General features: G+C 42.7%; 1 protein-coding gene across 1 annotated transcript in view; it reads right to left on the reverse strand.

Moving 5' to 3' along the window:
• Positions 1–20,300, reverse strand: part of LOC142158479 (intraflagellar transport protein 70A) — a 54,833-nt gene extending 34,533 nt beyond the window's left edge. The window contains exons 1-2 of the mRNA XM_075212452.1: positions 20,092–20,300; positions 2,010–2,075 (exon numbers count right to left, since the gene is read on the reverse strand). Of these exons, the coding sequence (XP_075068553.1) occupies positions 2,010–2,075; positions 20,092–20,157 (132 nt within the window). The 5' untranslated portion in view covers positions 20,158–20,300. The remainder of the gene's footprint in view (positions 1–2,009; positions 2,076–20,091) is intronic.
• Positions 20,301–20,332: the final 32 nt, after the last annotated feature.

The following is a 20,332-nucleotide window of genomic DNA, read 5'->3' on the forward strand; positions in this document are numbered from 1 at the left end:
GTGTTTACAAGTGTAAAGCATGCAAACGCATGTAAAAATAAACCCCTTTCTATTCTACGATGCATAGTTAATTAAGAAGGCAGATCACAGTTACGCGCAACTACACACTTTCCGTTACCGCAACATTGCGGATTTTGCTTCGCAACTCTATTGCGATGTTGCGGCGCCGTATTGGCACTTTATGTGCACAGCCGTGCGTAATTGCGATCTGCCTTCTTAATTGAAAATGCATATTTGTGCATTTGCGTTGCAGCATGGTTTTTGAAAGTTTCCTGTTCCATTTCAGTGTGTGATCTCTAAGGGAGTGCACTGTGTTCCAACTCACTAGGGATTAACATGAGTGGTTTAACCAGAATTGTGCTGTATTTTTCTCATTCATGTCTCTGGCCTATTCATTTAAAACGGGTTGTGTGCTACTTGTAGAAACTCAATTGAAATAAATGAGCCATTGACATTAATGGAGCTCCCCAGCAGTGATTTGTCCCCACTACTCCCTTTGTTACCAGCTAATAAAATTGTCGCTGCTGTGGGAAACGGCATATTATTGTCTGAGGAGCAGCTCGAGTCGCCATTTGTGCTATTTTTATTTAAATTTCCTGCGGATTACAAGGAGATATTCCTGTGGATCACAAGCCAAACAAATTCTGCGGATTGCAAATTAAGCACATTTCATGAGAGGATCCTTTGGATTCAAAATTAAGTACATTTTCCGTGGATTACAAAAAGATCCCCTGGATTACATTTTTTTTCCAGTGGATTACAAACTAATAATGTTTCCTGTGGATTAAAAGATTACAAATTAAAACATTAGTTAGATTAATGGTGGAAACCAGCAATGTATGGAGCTTCTTCCATTCACTTCAATATCCAACAGTGTCTCTACATGTAGTGCACACAGTGGATATCTCATTGAAATTAATGGGTTATTGAAATAACTGCCACTCGCATACTGGATGCATTCGAAAATGCACACATCGTCTAGCACATATCATGATACCACATGCACAAATGCATTCTGTTTATATGCTCTTTCAAATGCATTGCGCACTGGCATTTTTTAGTGCAAACACAATGGCAAAAGGTAACAGGCCTTATAGTGACACATAAAATTTAAATAAATATATATCATGATGTGCCCAGACTATAAAGACATTGAAATTACTGCAATACTATATATTGTCTATTATACCAGCATAAGAAGATAAATTAGGTGTGCACTTGGTGTGAAAAGGAAATATTCAATAAATATAAACTATACCTTTAATTTTTCCATTATATTGCTAAAGAATGACTATGTATAATGTATGATCATGACTGTTATGTTTTAGTGGCTGTACAGATGTAGAAAGCCTACTGCATGCTTTGTGGGACAGATTAAAAATACTCAACACACCCACACAATTCTCATTGATGCCATATAGATGGATTACAAAGCTTGGTCAAAACGCTAATAAATATGTGTATGGACAAGTTGGTCTATGTAGTTTACAGAGAAATAATATCTGCAAGTATATTATATGTATAGCTTATTTTATAAAGCTCCACAAATATATGTGTGCGTTTTACAAGCCAACAAATTACAGCGCATAACGCAAGTCATGCAATAAAACTGTGATTTGCACCCTATATAAGCAACATAATATATTGTAATAACATAACACTTGGAAAATTGTAATAAAATTGTGTAATATTAAATAGCAAGTAAAAATAAACTATACCTCATCCAGAGGTTTAGTATGCATAAAGAGTAATACATTTCTGTCACTTATCCTTCTGTACATAAAACCAGACTGTAATAGCAAATATACTAGCTGTGAAATTCTGATAATGACAAAGTGAAATTAAGAGTTTATTTGCAGTTAATTATTTATTTATTTCTAAATACAAATAATTCAAAACACCTTCAACTAGAAGTGTCTAAGCAGTGGTGAAAAGAAAGCATGATCGTTTGTTATTGTTGAGTCAGTTGTTTTGTCTGGTGCATTATATTTAAATCAGGATTACATTACCTGATATTGCTTCTGCACTTCAGTATTAAGTATCTGGACGGCTTCCCCATATCTTGCTTCTTTTATCTGAGAGAGAAGAGTAATAGAAGAGTCAGTTAATAGATTGCATTTAAATTAGATTTGCTAAATTTAAAAATTAAAATCCACATACAAAAACTTTGTGTAAGAGAAATATATCCATGTCTCTGAATATGCCAAAATAGCAATCTAACCATTTCATGATTTCTACACTTAATGGACAAAAGTATTTGGCCACACCTGTTAAGTGCTGAATTGAGGTGTTTCAATCAGACCCGTTGCCAGAGGTGTATAAAATCAAGCACCTAGCCATGCAGTCTCCATTTGCAAACATTTGTGATACAAAATGGGTCGTTCTGAAAAACTCTGTGACTTCAAGCGTGATACTATGATGGGATGCCACCTTTGCAATAAGACGATTCGTGAAGTTTAATCCCTGCTGGATATTCCATGGTCAACTGTAAGTGATATTATTAGAAAGTGAAAGTGTTTAGGAACAACAGCAACTCAGAAGTGGAAGACCGCGTAAAATCACAGAGCGGGGTCAACAACTGCTAAGGCGCATGGTGCGTAAGTCGCCAATGCTCTGCTGATCCATAGCTGAAGAGTTCCGAACATCCACTCGCATTAATGTAGTGACAAAAACAGCGGGCGGGAGCTTAATGGAATAAGTTTCCATGGCCGAGCAGCAGCATGCAAGCCTCACATCACCAAGACCAATTACCAAGCGTCGGATGGAGTGGTGTAAAGCACACCAGCACTGGACTGTGTAGCAGTGGAAATGTGTTCCGTGGAGTAAAAAATCATGCTTCTCTGTTGGGCAGTCAAATGGGCGAGTCTGGGTTTGGCGGATGCCAGGAGAACGTTACCTGCCTGACTGCATTATACCAACTGTGAAGTTTGGTGGAGAAGGGAAAATGGCATTGGGCTGTTTTTCAGGGTTTAGGCTAGGCCCCTTATCTTCAGTATAGGGCGTAATGCCCAAGTCATTTTGGACAATGCTATGCTTCCAACTTTGTGGCAACAGTTCAGGGAAGGCCCTTTTCTATTCCAACATGACTGTGCCCCAGTGCACAAAACAAGGATTACAAAGACATGTGTCACGGGCACTAGGAGTCTTTGCCCAGGATATCACCAGATGATGGACTTACCAGAGTAATATAGTTGGTACTATGGTTCTCTGGTAGCAGGGTGACAACGGAACAGGAGAAACAGCAGATGGTGAGAGAATGCTCGAGGAAAGTCTATGACTAGCAGCAACTGGTAATGAGTAGATGAATGTACACGAGGAACCAGATGGACAAGGGAACGTGAGGAAAGTCAGTGGTCTGCGTATAGCAAGTTGTACCACTGCTATAGTGAGGAGGAATGTCCAGGAGTAGCGAGGAGGTAGTGAGAGTCAGCGGTCTGCGTATAGCAAGTTGTACCGCTGTCTATAGTGAAGGAATGGAATCCAGGTGAAAGTAGGTAACGGGGAAGTCAGTGGTCTGCGTACAGCAAGTTGTACCACTGCTTATGTGAGAGGATACTTGAAACTGGTGTCACAGGGAACGGGTGTCAGTGGTCTGCGTCAGCAAGTTGTACCACTGCTATATATATGTGAGGAGGGGCACGAGGAGATGAATGTAAAGCAGAGTATACACGGGGCACACAGAACTTGATCCCACGATGATATCCACAATACAACGATAACTGACAAGCACTGCTTGAAGTATACAAAGTCACAATAGCTATCCAGGCAATAGGAAACAAAGTCAATGGTAACAATAGCTTCAGTGGATAGGAGGCTCCGGAGGAGAACACAACTCAGTCCAGATGGATATGCAATACACAAGCAAAGTCAATGGAAAGTATGCATACCACGGTTCAGGAGAGCAGGCTGTCAGAGAGACGTGCAGGGATACCTGAACGGCTGAAGACCGGCAGGAGGAGAGACCACTGGAGGGTGGAAGCGGTAATCAGGTTGGTGCAGCGCACGGCAGGTAATCCAGAATCAACTAAGCAATACTCAGGAAGCAGTAGTAAGTGGAACTGGAAACATGAAGAACACGGGAGAGTTGAGGCTGTCTGGTATCCAGTAGTAGAGATGGAGGCAGCGGAGAGCTGACACGATAAACCCAGGAGAGTTGAGACGATCAGGAACTCTGTAGTAGTAACGGAGGCAGCGGATAGGAATCAGCTGAGTGCAGGCACGATGAACACAGGAGAGTTGAAGTGAACAGGAACTCTGTAGTAGTAACGGAGGCAGCGGATAGGAATCAGCTGAGTGCAGGCACGATGAACACAGGAGAGTTGAAGTGAACAGGAACTCTGTAAAAGTAACGGAGGCAGCGGATAGGAATCAGCTGAGTGCAGGCACGATGAACACAGGAGAGTTGAAGTGAACAGGAATCAGCAGGAGCTGAATACACGAGGAACACAGGAACACCTTCAGAGGCTCATGGGGAATGAGACTCCAAGATCAGGCAACCAGGTAATGATCACAGGTGGTTTAAATAGGGAGGGTTGCCTGATCATCCAATCAATTAAAAGCAACAGGTACTGAAGGCTTGATAAGGGCTGTATATGCGCAGACCCTCAGGATGGCGGACGGCCACAGTTCCTGAACACACGGGAAATGGCACTCACAGTCCAGTGAGTGACAACATGGTTTGATGAGATAGATGTGGAAGAACTTGACCCCATTGAACACCTTTGGGATGAACTGGAATGGAGACTATGAGCCTGGCCTTGTCATCCAACGTAAGTACCTGACCTCATAAATGCTCTACAGAATGAATGGGCACAAATTCAACAGAAACACTCCAACATCTTGTGGAAAGTCTTCCAAGAAGAGTGGAAGCTGTTATCACTGCAAAAGGGGGACTAACTGCATATTAAAGTATATGTATTTGAATATAATGTCATTACAGTCCCTGTTGGTGAAGAGTCCAAATATTTTTTTCCATTTAGTGTATCTTTGGTTACTACATACGAGATGCAATAAATATGGGTTTCCGTTCAGGATTTCACCCAATACTATGTGTGTACAGCAAGATTTTTGCTTTGATGAATTCTTAGATTTTATCAACTCAGGTACTGTTAAATGTAAAATGTTGACTTTTTGCATTTACATAAAAATACGTCTGTACACTTCGGTTTCTGCTGCTGTATTTGGAGCTGCACACATGGTAACTTTAATCTAGCATATAAATAAGTCTGGTAGCAAAATGCATTGGTCATCATTATTAACTCAGAAACTTGCCCCAAGGGACCCACAGAGATACGCTTCCAAAAAGTATGTGTAAGTCAAAATTGGAAACATCTGTAAAGGGCATGGATGACTTAAGTGTCTCCATGCCCTACTGTACTGAACTTACACGTGACCTCGCTTTTCAAGTGCAAGAGGGTGCAAGTAAAAGCTTAGATACTCAACTCAATATATGTGCACAGTGCGTCAAATTTTATGCACATCACCAGGGCCTATGCTAGCATGTCGGGCGGCCCCCTGCAAAAAAACTAATTTTGCGCCCTACTCTTATATAAATTATTTGTTCATTCAATAATGCTTTTTCTTTTAATACAAATCATACACTTTAAAACAGAAAGTAATACAAATAATTACATTAAACAGTAAACACAAATTGCTTTATGAATAATATAAATGAAGAATATGTATTCTTTGTAATAAGATTTTACATTTGTGGCAAATTAGTTTGGTTGTGCCCCCTTCTTCTTCACACGGTGACCCTTCCTTCATCACATTGTGCACCCTTATCACACGTCGCCCACTTATCATGCACTGCCCTCCTCTCCTCCACCACACGCTGCCCCCCTCTCCTCATCCACATTGTTGCCCCCTCTCCTCATCCACATTGCTGCCCCCTCTCCTTTTTCAACCTTTCTGCCCACTCTGTTATTTACTTACCTTTCTATGACCTTCTTTCCTTCTCTTCTCTTTGTCTGTCTTCTTCTCTTCAGTCTTCTCTACTTCTGTTCTTGCTGTCTGCTGCTCCTCCCTGCGCGCTCCTCACTGAAAGTGTGGGGACGTGATGACGTCACGCTCAACACTGTCAGTGAGAAGGGAGCAGAAGGGAGGGGGAGGAGGGCACCACCGGGTTTTTTGCTTTTTTTTTTTTGTGGCGGCTGACAAGCAGGGATGGCAGGCGGTGGGGAGCGGCACTCAATCTTGGCGCCGCCCCCAAGCCTTTCTTACCCCGCTTATCGCGTTCCGTTGGCCCTGTACATCACATTTTTATGTAGCACAAATGGACTCACGTCAAACTCTTTATCATTCCCTAAATACTGATTTCTCTGTGATGTTAGTGTGCAGGACACACAGTCCTCTGAAATAACATTCCAGGTGTGAATTTAAAAACACACATTAGAATTTGGCTCAGTATTTTTTACTGAGAATGTTTCAAACATAAAAAACCCCAAAAACATATACAAATAAACAACTCCCCAAATATAAACCTCAGAAAAAATAACAAAGAAACAAAACATCAAAAATAACCAATTTAAACGATTAATTGTAAAGCCAGAGATGTACATTTTTAGCCTATGACTTGAATGATTAAAGTATTAAACTCAAAGCATATATGCAGACAGATTACATATTTTTCAGAAAATACATAAAGGCTGCAAATATACTGTATAATATCTATAGAATGTGCACAGGGTTAAGGCACTCCAGGGGACCACTCCTCCAGTTAAACTGGGTTCCAGTCAAGTGCTTCCAAATCTCTAGCGCACGCTCTATATCTTGATTTGTACCATGCAGACTAAATATTATGATATTTATGCTAGGGATGTGCACCGGCGACTTTTGAGGTCTCGTGTTTTGTGTTTTGGATCCGGATTTTCGTTATTTTTGAGGTTCGGATTTGTCTCGCAAAACACTTGACGAAAGGTCTCGGTTCGGATTTAAGGTATTGGATTCGGATTTTTTTTGAAAAAAACATAAAAAGTTTAAAAATCAAGTTTTTGGGCTTATTTTCACTCCTAGGCTATTATTAACCTCAATAACATTCAATAACAAGCATTTCCACTAATTTACAGTGTATTCTGAACACCTCACAATATAGTTATTAGTCCAAAACGTTGCAACAAGGTATCTTTCTGGACTGCGTAGAGGAGTGGGTCACCACAATATATATTAAAAACCCTGAACTTTTATGATTCGCACCAATAATTGTACCTGGACTGCGTAGAGGAGTGGGTCACCACAATATCTTAAAAACCCTGAACTTTTATGATTCGCACCAATAATTGTACCTGGACTGCGTAGAGGAGTGGGTCACCACAATATCTTAAAAACCCTGAACTTTTATGATTCGCACCAATAATTGTACCTGGACTGCGTAGAGGAGTGGGTCACCACAATATCTTAAAAACCCTGAACTTTTATGATTCGCACCAATAATTGTACCTGGACTGCGTAGAGGAGTGGGTCACCACAATATCTTAAAAACCCTGAACTTTTATGATTCGCACCAATAATTGTACCTGGACTGCGTAGAGGAGTGGGTCACCACAATATATTAAAAACCCTGAACTTTTATGATTCGCACCAATAATTGTACCTGGACTGCGTAGAGGAGTGGGTCACCACAATATATTAAAAACCCTGAACTTTTATGATTCGCACCAATAATTGTACCTGGACTGCGTAGAGGAGTGGGTCACCACAATATCTTAAAAACCCTGAACTTTTATGATTCGCACCAATAATTGTACCTGGACTGCGTAGAGGAGTGGGTCACCACAATATCTTAAAAACCCTGAACTTTTATGATTCGCACCAATAATTGTACCTGGACTGCGTAGAGGAGTGGGTCACCACAATATATTAAAAACCCTGAACTTTTATGATTCGCACCAATAATTGTACCTGGACTGCGTAGAGGAGTGGGTCACCACAATATCTTAAAAACCCTGAACTTTTATGATTCGCACCAATAATTGTACCTGGACTGCGTAGAGGAGTGGGTCACCACAATATCTTAAAAACCCTGAACTTTTATGATTCGCACCAATAATTGTACCTGGACTGCGTAGAGGAGTGGGTCACCACAATATATTAAAAACCCTGAACTTTTATGATTCGCACCAATAATTGTACCTGGACTGCGTAGAGGAGTGGGTCACCACAATATATTAAAAACCCTGAACTTTTATGATTCGCACCAATAATTGTACCTGGACTGCGTAGAGGAGTGGGTCACCACAATATCTTAAAAACCCTGAACTTTTATGATTCGCACCAATAATTGTACCTGGACTGCGTAGAGGAGTGGGTCACCACAATATCTTAAAAACCCTGAACTTTTATGATTCGCACCAATAATTGTACCTGGACTGCGTAGAGGAGTGGGTCACCACAATATATTAAAAACCCTGAACTTTTATGATTCGCACCAATAATTGTACCTGGACTGCGTAGAGGAGTGGGTCACCACAATATATTAAAAACCCTGAACTTTTATGATTCGCACCAATAATTGTACCTGGACTGCGTAGAGGAGTGGGTCACCACAATATCTTAAAAACCCTGAACTTTTATGATTCGCACCAATAATTGTACCTGGACTGCGTAGAGGAGTGGGCACTGGGCACCACAATAAAATATATAAAAAACCTTCAACAGATCTGCATTACACTACACATACGGCTGCTCCTCCATCCTCTCCATCATATACATGTTGGAGTTTTAGCGTGTGACAACCTCTTGTTTTTGATAATGTCAGTGCATTTGGAATATTTTTCAATTTGCCCCACACCACTGAATGTACTTTATCTATGATACGCAATACGCATCTATCTATCTTGACTGCGTAGTGTGGTGGCCCCGGTACACAATTTGGTACCGAGGCCACAATATAATTAAAAAACCCTCCACGTGTCTGAATTCCACCAAACAAGTATCTGGACTGCATAGTGGGGTGGCCCCGGTACCCAATTTGATACCGGGGCCACAATACCTCCTCCAAACATGCTACAGACAATTCGTCATTGAGAGACCCCAGACAGACAGGGTCGAAGTGTTATTGTTTGACTTTGTAAACCCAAAAAAATGTCCCTGTTGCACTTGCACATAGTCGTGCAATGAAGACTGACTTTTTCATTTAAAGGCACGATCTTTAAAGTGTCAGAAAGAGAGAGAAGACACAGGAGAGGAGAGTTGTAGCTGGGGACCTGGGGTGGAAGCTCCCAGGCTCCCCCAGCATTGCCTGGAAGTCTGAGCGTGGTGACTGAGCCAGGGCAAGGAATGTGTGCCCTGGATGAGGGGGAGAACTCCATGCCACTATAGTGAACCCAAGAGAGAGGGGGACACTGCACATGGAAGAGGCCCTGGAGTGAGGGCTGCTACAAGAGGCATGGTAGTTGTAGTGTCAGATCCTGAGGCTGAGAGTACACAGAGTGACGTGTCAGAGCACAGGAGACATTATCCCCGCAGAGGAGGGATGAGCTGCAGTTGAGAGGTACACAGAGTGTGTCAGAGCTGCATGGAGGAGAGGCTGCCTGCCTATTAGCATCCATGCATGTGCCCCTGCAGAAAGGGTGATCTGCAGTGAGTATGGAGTGCAAGAGACATGTAAATTATGTTATTTAACATCTGGATAACATTAAGAACTGTGCAGGACGAGTGATAAGATATTTGCAACCATATTCGTATTTCTCATTAATAACTGTGCTGGAGAGAGTAAGGAGATGTATATATTCTGCAACCATTATGATTATCGTGCTGGAGGAAGAGTGTAAATAAAAGTTCAGTTTGTTATAGAGATGGTCTGGCGCCCAAATTATTGTGACTTCTATTACACTGCACCAAAGTGACATTACCTGTGTCCCACTAACTACAAAGAAACACCTGCATGTGCAGGGACCCCCTGATCATTTACACCCATGCCCATCAGCTAGCCAGGGCTTGAGAAGGAGGTGCACTGTGTACCCTTTGCACCCCACACTACACACAGTGACAGGGGGTTACATAATGAGGCCACAATATAATTAAAAAATTGGGCATCAACTGTCACCGTTGTTTAATATCTGATACACCTAAATATGGACTGCACAGTGGAGTGTCCCCGGTAGTAAATTTGGTGCCGGGGCCACAATACCTCCTCCAACTTCCAAGTGTAGTGTTTATAAAGACACACAGCGTCGAAGTGTTATTATTAGTTGACTTTCTTAACCCTAAAATTGTCCCTGTTGCAAATATTCGTGCAATGGACAGTTACTTTTCTATTGAAAGACTCAAGCTTTCAAGTGTAGTGTTTATAAAATATAAACAACAATACAGTAGTTTTAGAGCACGTCAATACCTCTTGTTTTAAATTATGACACGGCATTTTACTTTTGGTTTAATTTCTTGAATTTTTTTACATTTGGTTTTACTTTTTGAACATGGCAAACGACTGTTGCTTGGTCATATAATGCAAAAAAAAAAATTCCAAGATGGAATTGTCCTTGGGCCCTCACACCCACCCTTATGTTGTTGAAATAGGACATGCACACTTTAACAAACCAATCATTTCAGCGACAGGGCCTACCAAACAACTTTGGCTGAAATGATTGGTTTGTTTGGGCCCCCACACCAAAAAAGCTATTCATCTCTCCCTGTACAGACTAAACAGGCTCTACTGAGGCAAGATGTCGTCCTCATCCTCAACCTCTGATTCCTCTCCCCCTACAGTGTGTACTTCCTCCTCATCACACATTATCAATTCGTCCCCGCTGGACTCCACAACCACAGGTCCCTCTGTAGTATCTGGAGGGCAGTGCTGTACTTCATTGAGGAATTGATTATTCATTTTTATAAACATCATTTTTTCAACGTTGTGAGGAAGCAACCTCCTTCGCCGCTCACTGACCAGGTTCCCCGCTGCACTAAAAACTCTTTCCGAGTACACACTGGAGGGGGGACAACTCAGGTAAAATAGAGCCAGTTTGTACAGGGGCTTCCAAACTGCCTTTTTTTCCTGCCAGTAAGAATATGGACTGTCTGACATGTCTACTTGGATGGTGTCAGCAAAGTAATCATCCACAATTTTTTCTATTGTGACAGCATCCAATGCAGCGAGAGTAGACATGTCTGCAATGGTTGGCAGGTCCTTCAGTCCGGACCAGATGTTATCAGCATCCCCGCCAGTGCCTCTTTTGGGAAAACTGAGCTTTTTCCTCGCAGCCATAGATGTGGAAGAAAATGAGGGTGGAGCTGTTGGCATGTCACGGTCCTCTTCAGAGGACAATCTCCTGACCAGCAGGTCTTTGCACCGCTGTAGACTTGTGTCCGCCGGAAACAGAGACACAACATACGCTTTAAACCGAGGATCGAGCACGGTGGCCAGAATGTATTCCTCTGACTTTAAAAGAGTGACCACCCTCGGATCCTGGCAAAGCGTACGAAGGGCTACATCCACAAGAGCTACATGCTTGCTGTAATCGCAATGGCTTACCAGCTCCTCCCTCACTTTCTCCAGCTGCTTCTGCAACAGCCTGATCAGGGGAATGACCTGACTCAAGCTGGCAGTGTCGGAACTGACTTCTCGTGTGGCAAGTTCAAATGGCTGCAGAACCTTGCACAACACGGAAATCAGTCTCCACTGCGCTTGACTGAGGCGCATCCCCACTCCTTTGCCTATGTCGTAGGTGGCTGTGTAGGCCTGAATGGCCTTTTGCTGCTCCTCCATCCTCTGCAGCATATAGAGGGTGGAGTTCCAGCGCGTCACAACCTCTTGTTTGAGGTGATGGCAGGGCAGGTTCAAGCTTTTTTGATGTGCCTCTAGTCTGCGGTAGGCACTGGCTGAATGCCGAAAGTGTCCAGCAATTTTGCGGGCCACCGCAAGCATCTCCTGCACACCCCTGTCACTCTTGAGGTAATGCTGCACCACCAAATTAATGGTGTGGGCAAAACATGGGACGTGCTGGAAATTGCCCATATTTAATGCCCGCACAATGTTACTGGCATTGTCTGACACCACAAATCCCCATGAGAGTCTAAGTGGGGTAAGCCACTGGGAGATAATTTCCCTCATTTTCTCTAATATGTTGTCAGCGTTGTGCCTCTTATTAAAGCCTGTAATGCACAATGTTGCCTGCCTTTGCATGAGCAGCCATTTTGTAGATGCTGCTACTGATGCAGCTGTTGCTGTTGCTGCGGAAGGGGATGCATCTACCCAGTGGGCTGTCACAGTCATATAGTCCTTCGTTTGCCCAGAACCACTTGTCCACATGTCCGTGGTTAAGTGGACAGTGGGTACAACCGCATTTTTAAGAGCACTGAGGACACTTGATCGTACTTCTCTGTACATTTTTGGTATCGCCTGCCTAGTGAAGTGGAATCTCGAGGGGATTTGGTACCGGGGACACAATACCTCCATCAACCCTCTAAATCCCACTCCACTGATGGCGGACACCGGGCGCACGTCTAACACCAACATTGCAGTTACAGCCGCAGTTATACGCTTTGCAATAGGGTGACTACTATCGTATTTGGTGGTCATGGCAAACGACTGTTGGACGGTCAATTGTTTGGTGAAAGACTTAGCGGTCTTACGACTTCCCCTCTGGGAAGATGACCGACTAACAGCAGCAACAGCAGCAGTGGCAGTAGTAGGCGTACCGCTGCAGGATTCCTCGGATGAATCCCGTATTGAGGAGGACTCAGTCTGGCTGCTGACTTGGGCTGCAGGACTGAATCTGATGGAGATTGTGGAGGAAGTTGACGAGGAGGGTGTTGCTGGTGTGTATCCAACTGGACCACGGGATTTAGGTGTCCCTGTACCGATGAGGGTCCTAGCCCCAGTTCCTGAACTAACCACTGAACTATGAAGGTTATTCAGGTGACGTATAAGGGAGGATGTTCCTAGGTGGGCAAGATCCTTACCCCTGCTTATTTGAGCTTTACATAAGCTACATATTGCCATACATTGGTTGTCTGGATTTGGATAAAAATAACTCCAGACCGAAGAGGTGCATTTTTTGGTCTTCTGACCAGGCATGACGATGGGCTTTTTCATCCCATGGACATCAGCTGTTTCCCCCCCTGGTGCCTCATTTACAATAACCACATCACCATCCTCATCATCAAGTTCCTCCACAGCGCCAGCTACATCATCAATAGCCTCCTCCCGAGCCACCTCTTCCCGTACAGTGATGGGAAGGTCAGGCTTGACAACCACCAACACCCTTGGACTCGCCTTGGGGATTTGTGATAATTTCTCTTTAGAAGGCAGAGTTGTTTGCTGTTTTGTTGCTGACAGCATAACTCTCTTCAATTTTTTGTAGGGGGGGGGAGGAGGAGGAGGGCTAAGATCCGTGGGTGAAGCTGAACCACTAGTCATGAACACGGGCCAGGGCTTAAGCCGTTCCTTGCCACTCCGTGTCGTAAATGGCATATTGGCAACTTTACGTTTCTCCTCAGATGATTTAAAGTTTCTCTTTTTGCTACTTTTTCTTAACTTGGGCTTTTTGGATTTTACATGCCCGGTACTACGAGATTGGGCATCGGGCTTGGAAGACGACGTTGATGGCATTTCATCGTCTATGTCATGACTAGTGGCAGCAGCTTCAGCATTAGGAGGAAGTGGGTCTTGATCTTTCCCTACTTTATCCTCCAAATTTTTGGTCTCCATTATATGTAGCACAAGATACTGCAGAATGTGTGAACTTGGTAATATTGCAGTACCAATGGACTTATACTGCTGGATTGGTTTTGCAAATTTGGTTATAATTATTATATTTATTTATTTTTTTAAATTTTTTATTTTTTTTTACTTTTTTCTTATTTTTAAAAAACTTGGGAATAGTGGGGAAATAACTATGCCCTTAGAAGCACAGAGCACAGGACACAGCACCACTGGACTGAACAGGACACGGCACAGGACACAGCAGCACTACGGAACTCAGCAGGACAGAGCACAGGACACAGCACCACTGGACTGATACTGCAGAATGTGTGAACTTGGTAATATTGCAGTACCAATGGACTTATAATGCTGGATTGGTTTTGCAAATTTGGTTATAATTATTATATATTTATTTTTTTTTTAAATTTTTTATTTTTTTTTACTTTTTTTTTATTTTTTAAAAACTTGGGAATAATGGGGAAATAACTATGCCCTTAGAAGCACAGAGCACAGGACACAGCACCACTGGACTGAACAGGACACGGCACAGGACCCAGCAGCACTACGGAACTCAGCAGGACAGAGCACAGGACACAGCACCACTGGACTGATACTGCAGAATGTGTAAACTTTGTAATATTGCAGTACCACTGGACTTTTACTGCTGAATGTGTGGACTTGGTAATATTGCAGTACCAATGGGCTTATACTGCAGGATTGGTTGTGAAAATTTTGTGGTAATTAAAAAATATTAAAGTAGTTTTTGGTATTTTTTAAAAAAACTTTTTTTTATTTTTTTAAACACAGGGGAATATTGGGGAAATAACTATGCCCTTAGAAGCACAGAGCACAGGACACAGCACCACTGGACTGAACAGGACACAGCACAGGACCCAGCAGCACCACTGACCTCAGAAGGACAGAGCACAGCACACAGCACCACTGGACTGATACTGCAGAACACAGCACAGGACAGCACAGCACAGCACAGCACAGCACAGCACAGCACAGCACAGCACTAAACAGCACAGAACTAAACAGCACAGAGGACCACCTAACACACCCTCCCTCTACCCTGATCAATGCCCGAGTGAAGATGGCGGCGACTAGCGGGGAATTTATAGGATCCGAGTATCGCGAGATCCGACAACGGGATTATGAGTCAGAGCCTCAGTTTCACTTTTGAATTTGGCGCCAATACCCGGATCTGTCTCGGATCCGACTCGGATCCGCAACGTTCGGGTGGGCTCGGATTTCAGAAATCCGAGTGCGCTCATCCCTAATTTATGCACGGCATACCTGCTGTTATACGTGCAGCTTCATGTTACATTGTGTCTTTAACAAACACTTACCTTCTTCCATCTGGCAAGGTATTGTCTCCTGCTGCCTGCACACCTGTGACTTGCTGGCAGTGGGTGAGAAAGGCAGGCACACGTAGGAGGGAAGAGAGGTAAAGAATGGATTAGGAAGGTCCAGTGTCACATGCCATAAGATGGTTGGTCCAGGGGGTGGATCCAGCCACCAGGAAGCATACTGTACCCCAGACAGTGTCCTAGACCACACCATTCCCGGGCCGAGGGTTTGTTTCCGGGTAACAGGAACACAACCCTGAGCAAGCGCCTGAACACATATGTAAGCCAACTGCCAGAATGAGTTAGATTTAAGGAAGGGTGGGGGTGGGCACTTACATCTCACTTGCTTCCATGTTCCAAGTGAAAGTAATGAATTCACTAATAGGGATCAATAAAACTTAAAAAACACTCTAATACAGCAGAAGCAACTCCCTGTCTCATGTACAGAAAAAAAATGTTTTGCTTATACATGGACACTAAAGCATAATATAGGCTCAAGCGACAAAGAAAGCACAACAAGTTTCATTGATGCAATTGCAAACAGACAATCACAAGAGGGTAGCTAGTGCAGGGGACCATCATCATCATTATCCACTATCTGTACCTGTCCCTGACTACCCACAACAGCTTCCTCAGGAGTATAGACGTATTTTTCCAGTCTGCATCCATTTGCAATTGCGCAAACACGTCCTTACTGTACTTGTCCTGTGTCAGAATGCCTCTGTCCTGCCTCCCTAGGCACAGGCTGTCAATGAACTCTACATTATTAAACCATGCCTGCTTGTGCTGCATCTTTAATCTCCTTCTCCTCTCTTGATACCTCCCTCTCATCCCTGAAGAATTGCCAAACTTATGTAGACACAGGAATGGTTAGTACAACTGGAGTGGCATTGCATCTGCTTCAGACAGACTGTGACATGGAATATGTGGGCAGAATGGAATCCGTCATGTTAGAATACACTGCACTGAACAGAGATTTATAGCAATATATAGATGCAGTTGAGGAGACCGTACTTAAATTAAAATGTAACCCAATGGATGGGATCCCAAATTTAAGAGAGCTTGTACACAAGAGATACACTGCGCTTCAGAAAAATAGTACAGAGAAGGCCCTGAGGCAGTACGATAAATATGTCCATTTTAAAGAACAGCTAAGAGACCTGAGAAAACAAATGGGTGTCACTGGCCCCTGCAGACTAAGCTTTGGAAGATGAAGATGAGAAGATCGCCGTCACCCAGAGCACTCCTATAACACAGTTGGAGATGGTGAACCCAGTGAAAAACAAAGTATGTAATCACATGTACGAGAGATACATGATGAGAGAAATGATGATTTCAGCACTTATAGCACATGTAGGTAACATTGGCACACAGCGGTAGCTAAAAGGAAAAGTGGTGCAAGATGGAATTGTCCTTGGGACCCTCCCACCCTTATAACGGATGTTAAAAAGGGCATACACACTTTAACAAACCAAGCACTTCAGCGACAGGAGTGCCACTTTTGTGGCTGAAGTGCTTGGTTTGTTTGGGCCCCCCATAAAACAAGGTAACAAAGGGCTTAAGGCAGCTAAGGTAACAGTGCTGTCAATGAACTCTACAGTGGCAAGATGTCATCATCTTCAGCCTCCTCCTCATCAGTGTGTACATCATTCTAACACAATATTAATTCATCCCTGCAGAAAACCACCATAACAGAAGTCTCTGTAACATTATTAGAGAGGTGTTTTTTTCTTTAAAAAGGTACAAGCGTTTTTTTTTACATTTTTGTTTCCCCTATTTAAAACCACTAAGCACTTGAACATAAGCTTTAACACATGACGTAGAGGGATTAGTATCATCATGCATCATGACTGAGACTGGAGAGTGACAAGAACAATGTTACTGAAGACTGGAGAGTGGCAAAAACAATGTGGCTGGAGAGTGACAAGGACACTACCACCCCTCCTGTTTCTGTAAGAGCTATGGCACAGTAGAATGTCCCTGGAGACTTTTAAGAACGCTGACAGCCCTATTATTACAATTTCTGTTTCACCACTAAACACTCCCACCCTCATCAGTGTGTACATCATTCTAACACAATATTAATTCATCCCTGCAGAAAACCACCATTACAGAAGTCTCTGTAACATTATTAGAGAGGTGTTTTTTTCTTTAAAAAGGTACAAGCGTTTTTTTTACATTTTTGTTTCCCCTATTTAAAACCACTAAGCACTTGAACATAAGCTTTAGCACATGACGTAGAGGGATTAGTATCATCATGCATCATGACTGAGACTGGAGAGTGACAAGAACAATGTCACTGAAGACTGGAGAGTGGCAAAAACAATGTGGCTGGAGAGTGACAAGGACACTACCACCCCTCCTGTTTCTGTATGAGCTATGGCACAGTAGAATGTCCCTGGAGACTTTTAAGAACGCTGACAGCCCTACTATTACAATTTCTGTTTCACCACTAAACACTCCCACCTATGCTATTTCTGAGTGAGCTATGGCACAGGACAATGTGACTGTAGACTTTTAAGAACACTGACAGCCCTATTATTTCTATCTGAGCTCTGACAATGAGCAATGGCCCATAGACTGGCAAGAACACTGGCACCTCTCCTGTTTCTGTGCGAGCTATAATAACACAGTACAATGTGACTGGAGATTTTTAAGAACACTGACAGCCCTATTATTTCTATTGCAGCACTGACAATGAGCAATGGAGCGAGCAATGGCACTTAGACTGTAGAGTGGCAAGAACACTGGCACCTCTCCTGGTTCTGTGTGCTATAACTCGGCAGAATGTCACTGGAGACTTTTAAGAAAACTGCCACCCCTTCTCTTTCTGTTTTAGATATGATGCTGTCTAACTGCACTAGAGACTGCCAAGAACCCTGCTACCCCTTCTGTGTCTCTCTGTGAAATGCCGCAGGATCTCCGTGGAGGGAGGTACTTATAGAATACAAAACTTGCGAGATCTGACAATGCAACAATGACGTTTTGCCTCATTTTCAGTTCCGAGGGCGCGTGATAGTACCGAGCCAGCTCTGATGTTCGGGTGGGCTCAGTTTTCCAGAAACCGAGCCCAAACATCTCTAGTCATTAACCCTAAATGGTTTTACCTGCTGAAATTTGTAGCATATAGCCATGAAATAACATCCTGAAATATTTGAACATATACCTTAATAAAAAAAACAGTTAATTTTTTTAGCATTATATTTCCATAGCAAGATTATTGTACTGCATAATTATAGTCAACTAAAAACTGTGACAGCTCCACCATAAGTACAGCTTTGACCTAAAGGGGTCCTTGTATCCCTAAATCTTGCAATGTCGGTGAACATAGTTATGCATTCTGTGAGCCTTGTTTAGCTGTTTCTCCACAACATAATCACTGCTTCATATTTTTAACATATTACTGCACCTCATCAGTAAAGAGTAAATAAGTCACAATTAAATTAAATTTACTTAGGTGATAATACTGTCACTGCTGAACCATCAGTGAGAATAATAATAAAGTAACTGGATTTGATATTTTATTGTGGTTTTATGAGAGAATGATAAGATCCTTTTACAAGTTTGTAATATAAACAGTAACAAAACCAGAATACACAAGTGGAACACCATCACCACGAATAATTCCAAGGTGCCTTGACATTGACCCTAATTCAAAACTGCACATTATAGATAAGAAAAATGAATTAAGATTGCAGTTATGATATACAATAAGACAATAGACAATGTCCTTGAAGTATCACAAGTGTGCTTCATAGGATCGCAGCACATTTCATTAAGGTGTGCACCCAGGGAAACCTAGAAAGGCATACTCTGAACCACAGCTTGCCGTTGTAGGGGTGTGTCTAGCAAACAGTAGTAACCCCAAATCATATTATGCCATACAGTAGTGCCCCCAGTTCAAATTATGCCACAGAGTAATGCACCTAGCTCATATTATGCCACAGTAGTGTCCGCAGTTTATACATTGCCACACAGTAGTGTTCCCAGTTCATATTATGCCGCACTTTAGTGCCCCCAGTTCATATTATGCCACACAGTAGTGCCTCCAGTTCATATTATGCCACACAGTAGTGCCTCCAGTTCATATTATGCCACACAGTATTGCCCACAGTTACTATTATGTCACATAGTAGTGCAGCTCTCTTTTTCCTATGTGCGAATCACCACTGGAGTCGGCACACACCAGACCTCTTCAGTTCCACATCGGAACATGGGAGGAGCTGCTGCGGCCGGCCATGCTCAGCAGCTCTGCTTCGTGAAGCAGCTGTGGCACGGAATTGTGGCTGTGCATAAGAGAGTGCATGGACACAACCTGTTGTGCTTACATCATACTTACCAACTTTATGAATTTAAATTCCGGGAGCCTGTGGAGGAGGTGGGCATAACGCGTCACTTGACAGCGGGGAGCGGGGCCAAACGCCGCGATTCACCGGGAATCGTGGCGTTTGGGACCTAATTCTGCCCACTTCACTAGGAAGTGGGCAGAACTATCCAGATGCGGGAGATTGCCACACTCTCCCGCAAAATGCGGGAATCTTCCAGACATTCCGGGAGAGTTGGCAAATATGGCTTACATATGGTGAATCAGAAGTGTAGTCTTATGTTTTTACCTAATAAGAAATACTTGTTTAAAACTGAAAAATCACTCTAAAGTCTAGTGAAGTATTTGGTCTTTGAAGTACTCCTACATAAACTAATAATTAATTGAAAGCATTGAACCTGTTTTATACCATTTTGAGTTATGTTTATCAGTTTGTAATATCTGTTTGTGGTCGTTCAAAATGTTTATTATTTTTATTATTACTATCCTTTATTTATAAACACATTGCTCTATGCTGTACATTGAGGGATTCATAAAGCAAACAAATTATGTACAAATACATGAAACTAAAGGTAAAGACTGTTTAGAAATGTATAAAAATAACATTACGCCTACACGACACAACATGGTATTAATATGTGTATACTTGTACATATGTAAATAGTAAATATATACCATTTTATGTTTACAGACATTCTTACATACATACTTATGTTGTGCAGATGTCAATTTATGTGTCGTAATCTGTATCAGTCTCGTATTGTTGAATGTCTCACCAGTTTATAGATGGTTGCAGTGTACTCCCCGTCCTTGATCTGATGGGCAGCCATTGCTGCTGGCATGTAAGTGCCCCGGGATGAAGTGTTTTTTCACCAGGTACCCCACTGTCTTCTACCCCAGCTCACCGTTACCAAGGCCGCTCACACAGCTCCTTAGCAACCAACCGGAATCTATTCCTGGCCCTCCCATCAAAGTGACGCCAATCTCAGCTCGTAGGTTTTTTTTTCTTCTATACAA

Source organism: Mixophyes fleayi, chromosome 5 (genome assembly GCF_038048845.1).
Source record: "Mixophyes fleayi isolate aMixFle1 chromosome 5, aMixFle1.hap1, whole genome shotgun sequence".
In the NCBI taxonomy this organism is placed as follows: domain Eukaryota; kingdom Metazoa; phylum Chordata; class Amphibia; order Anura; family Limnodynastidae; genus Mixophyes; species Mixophyes fleayi.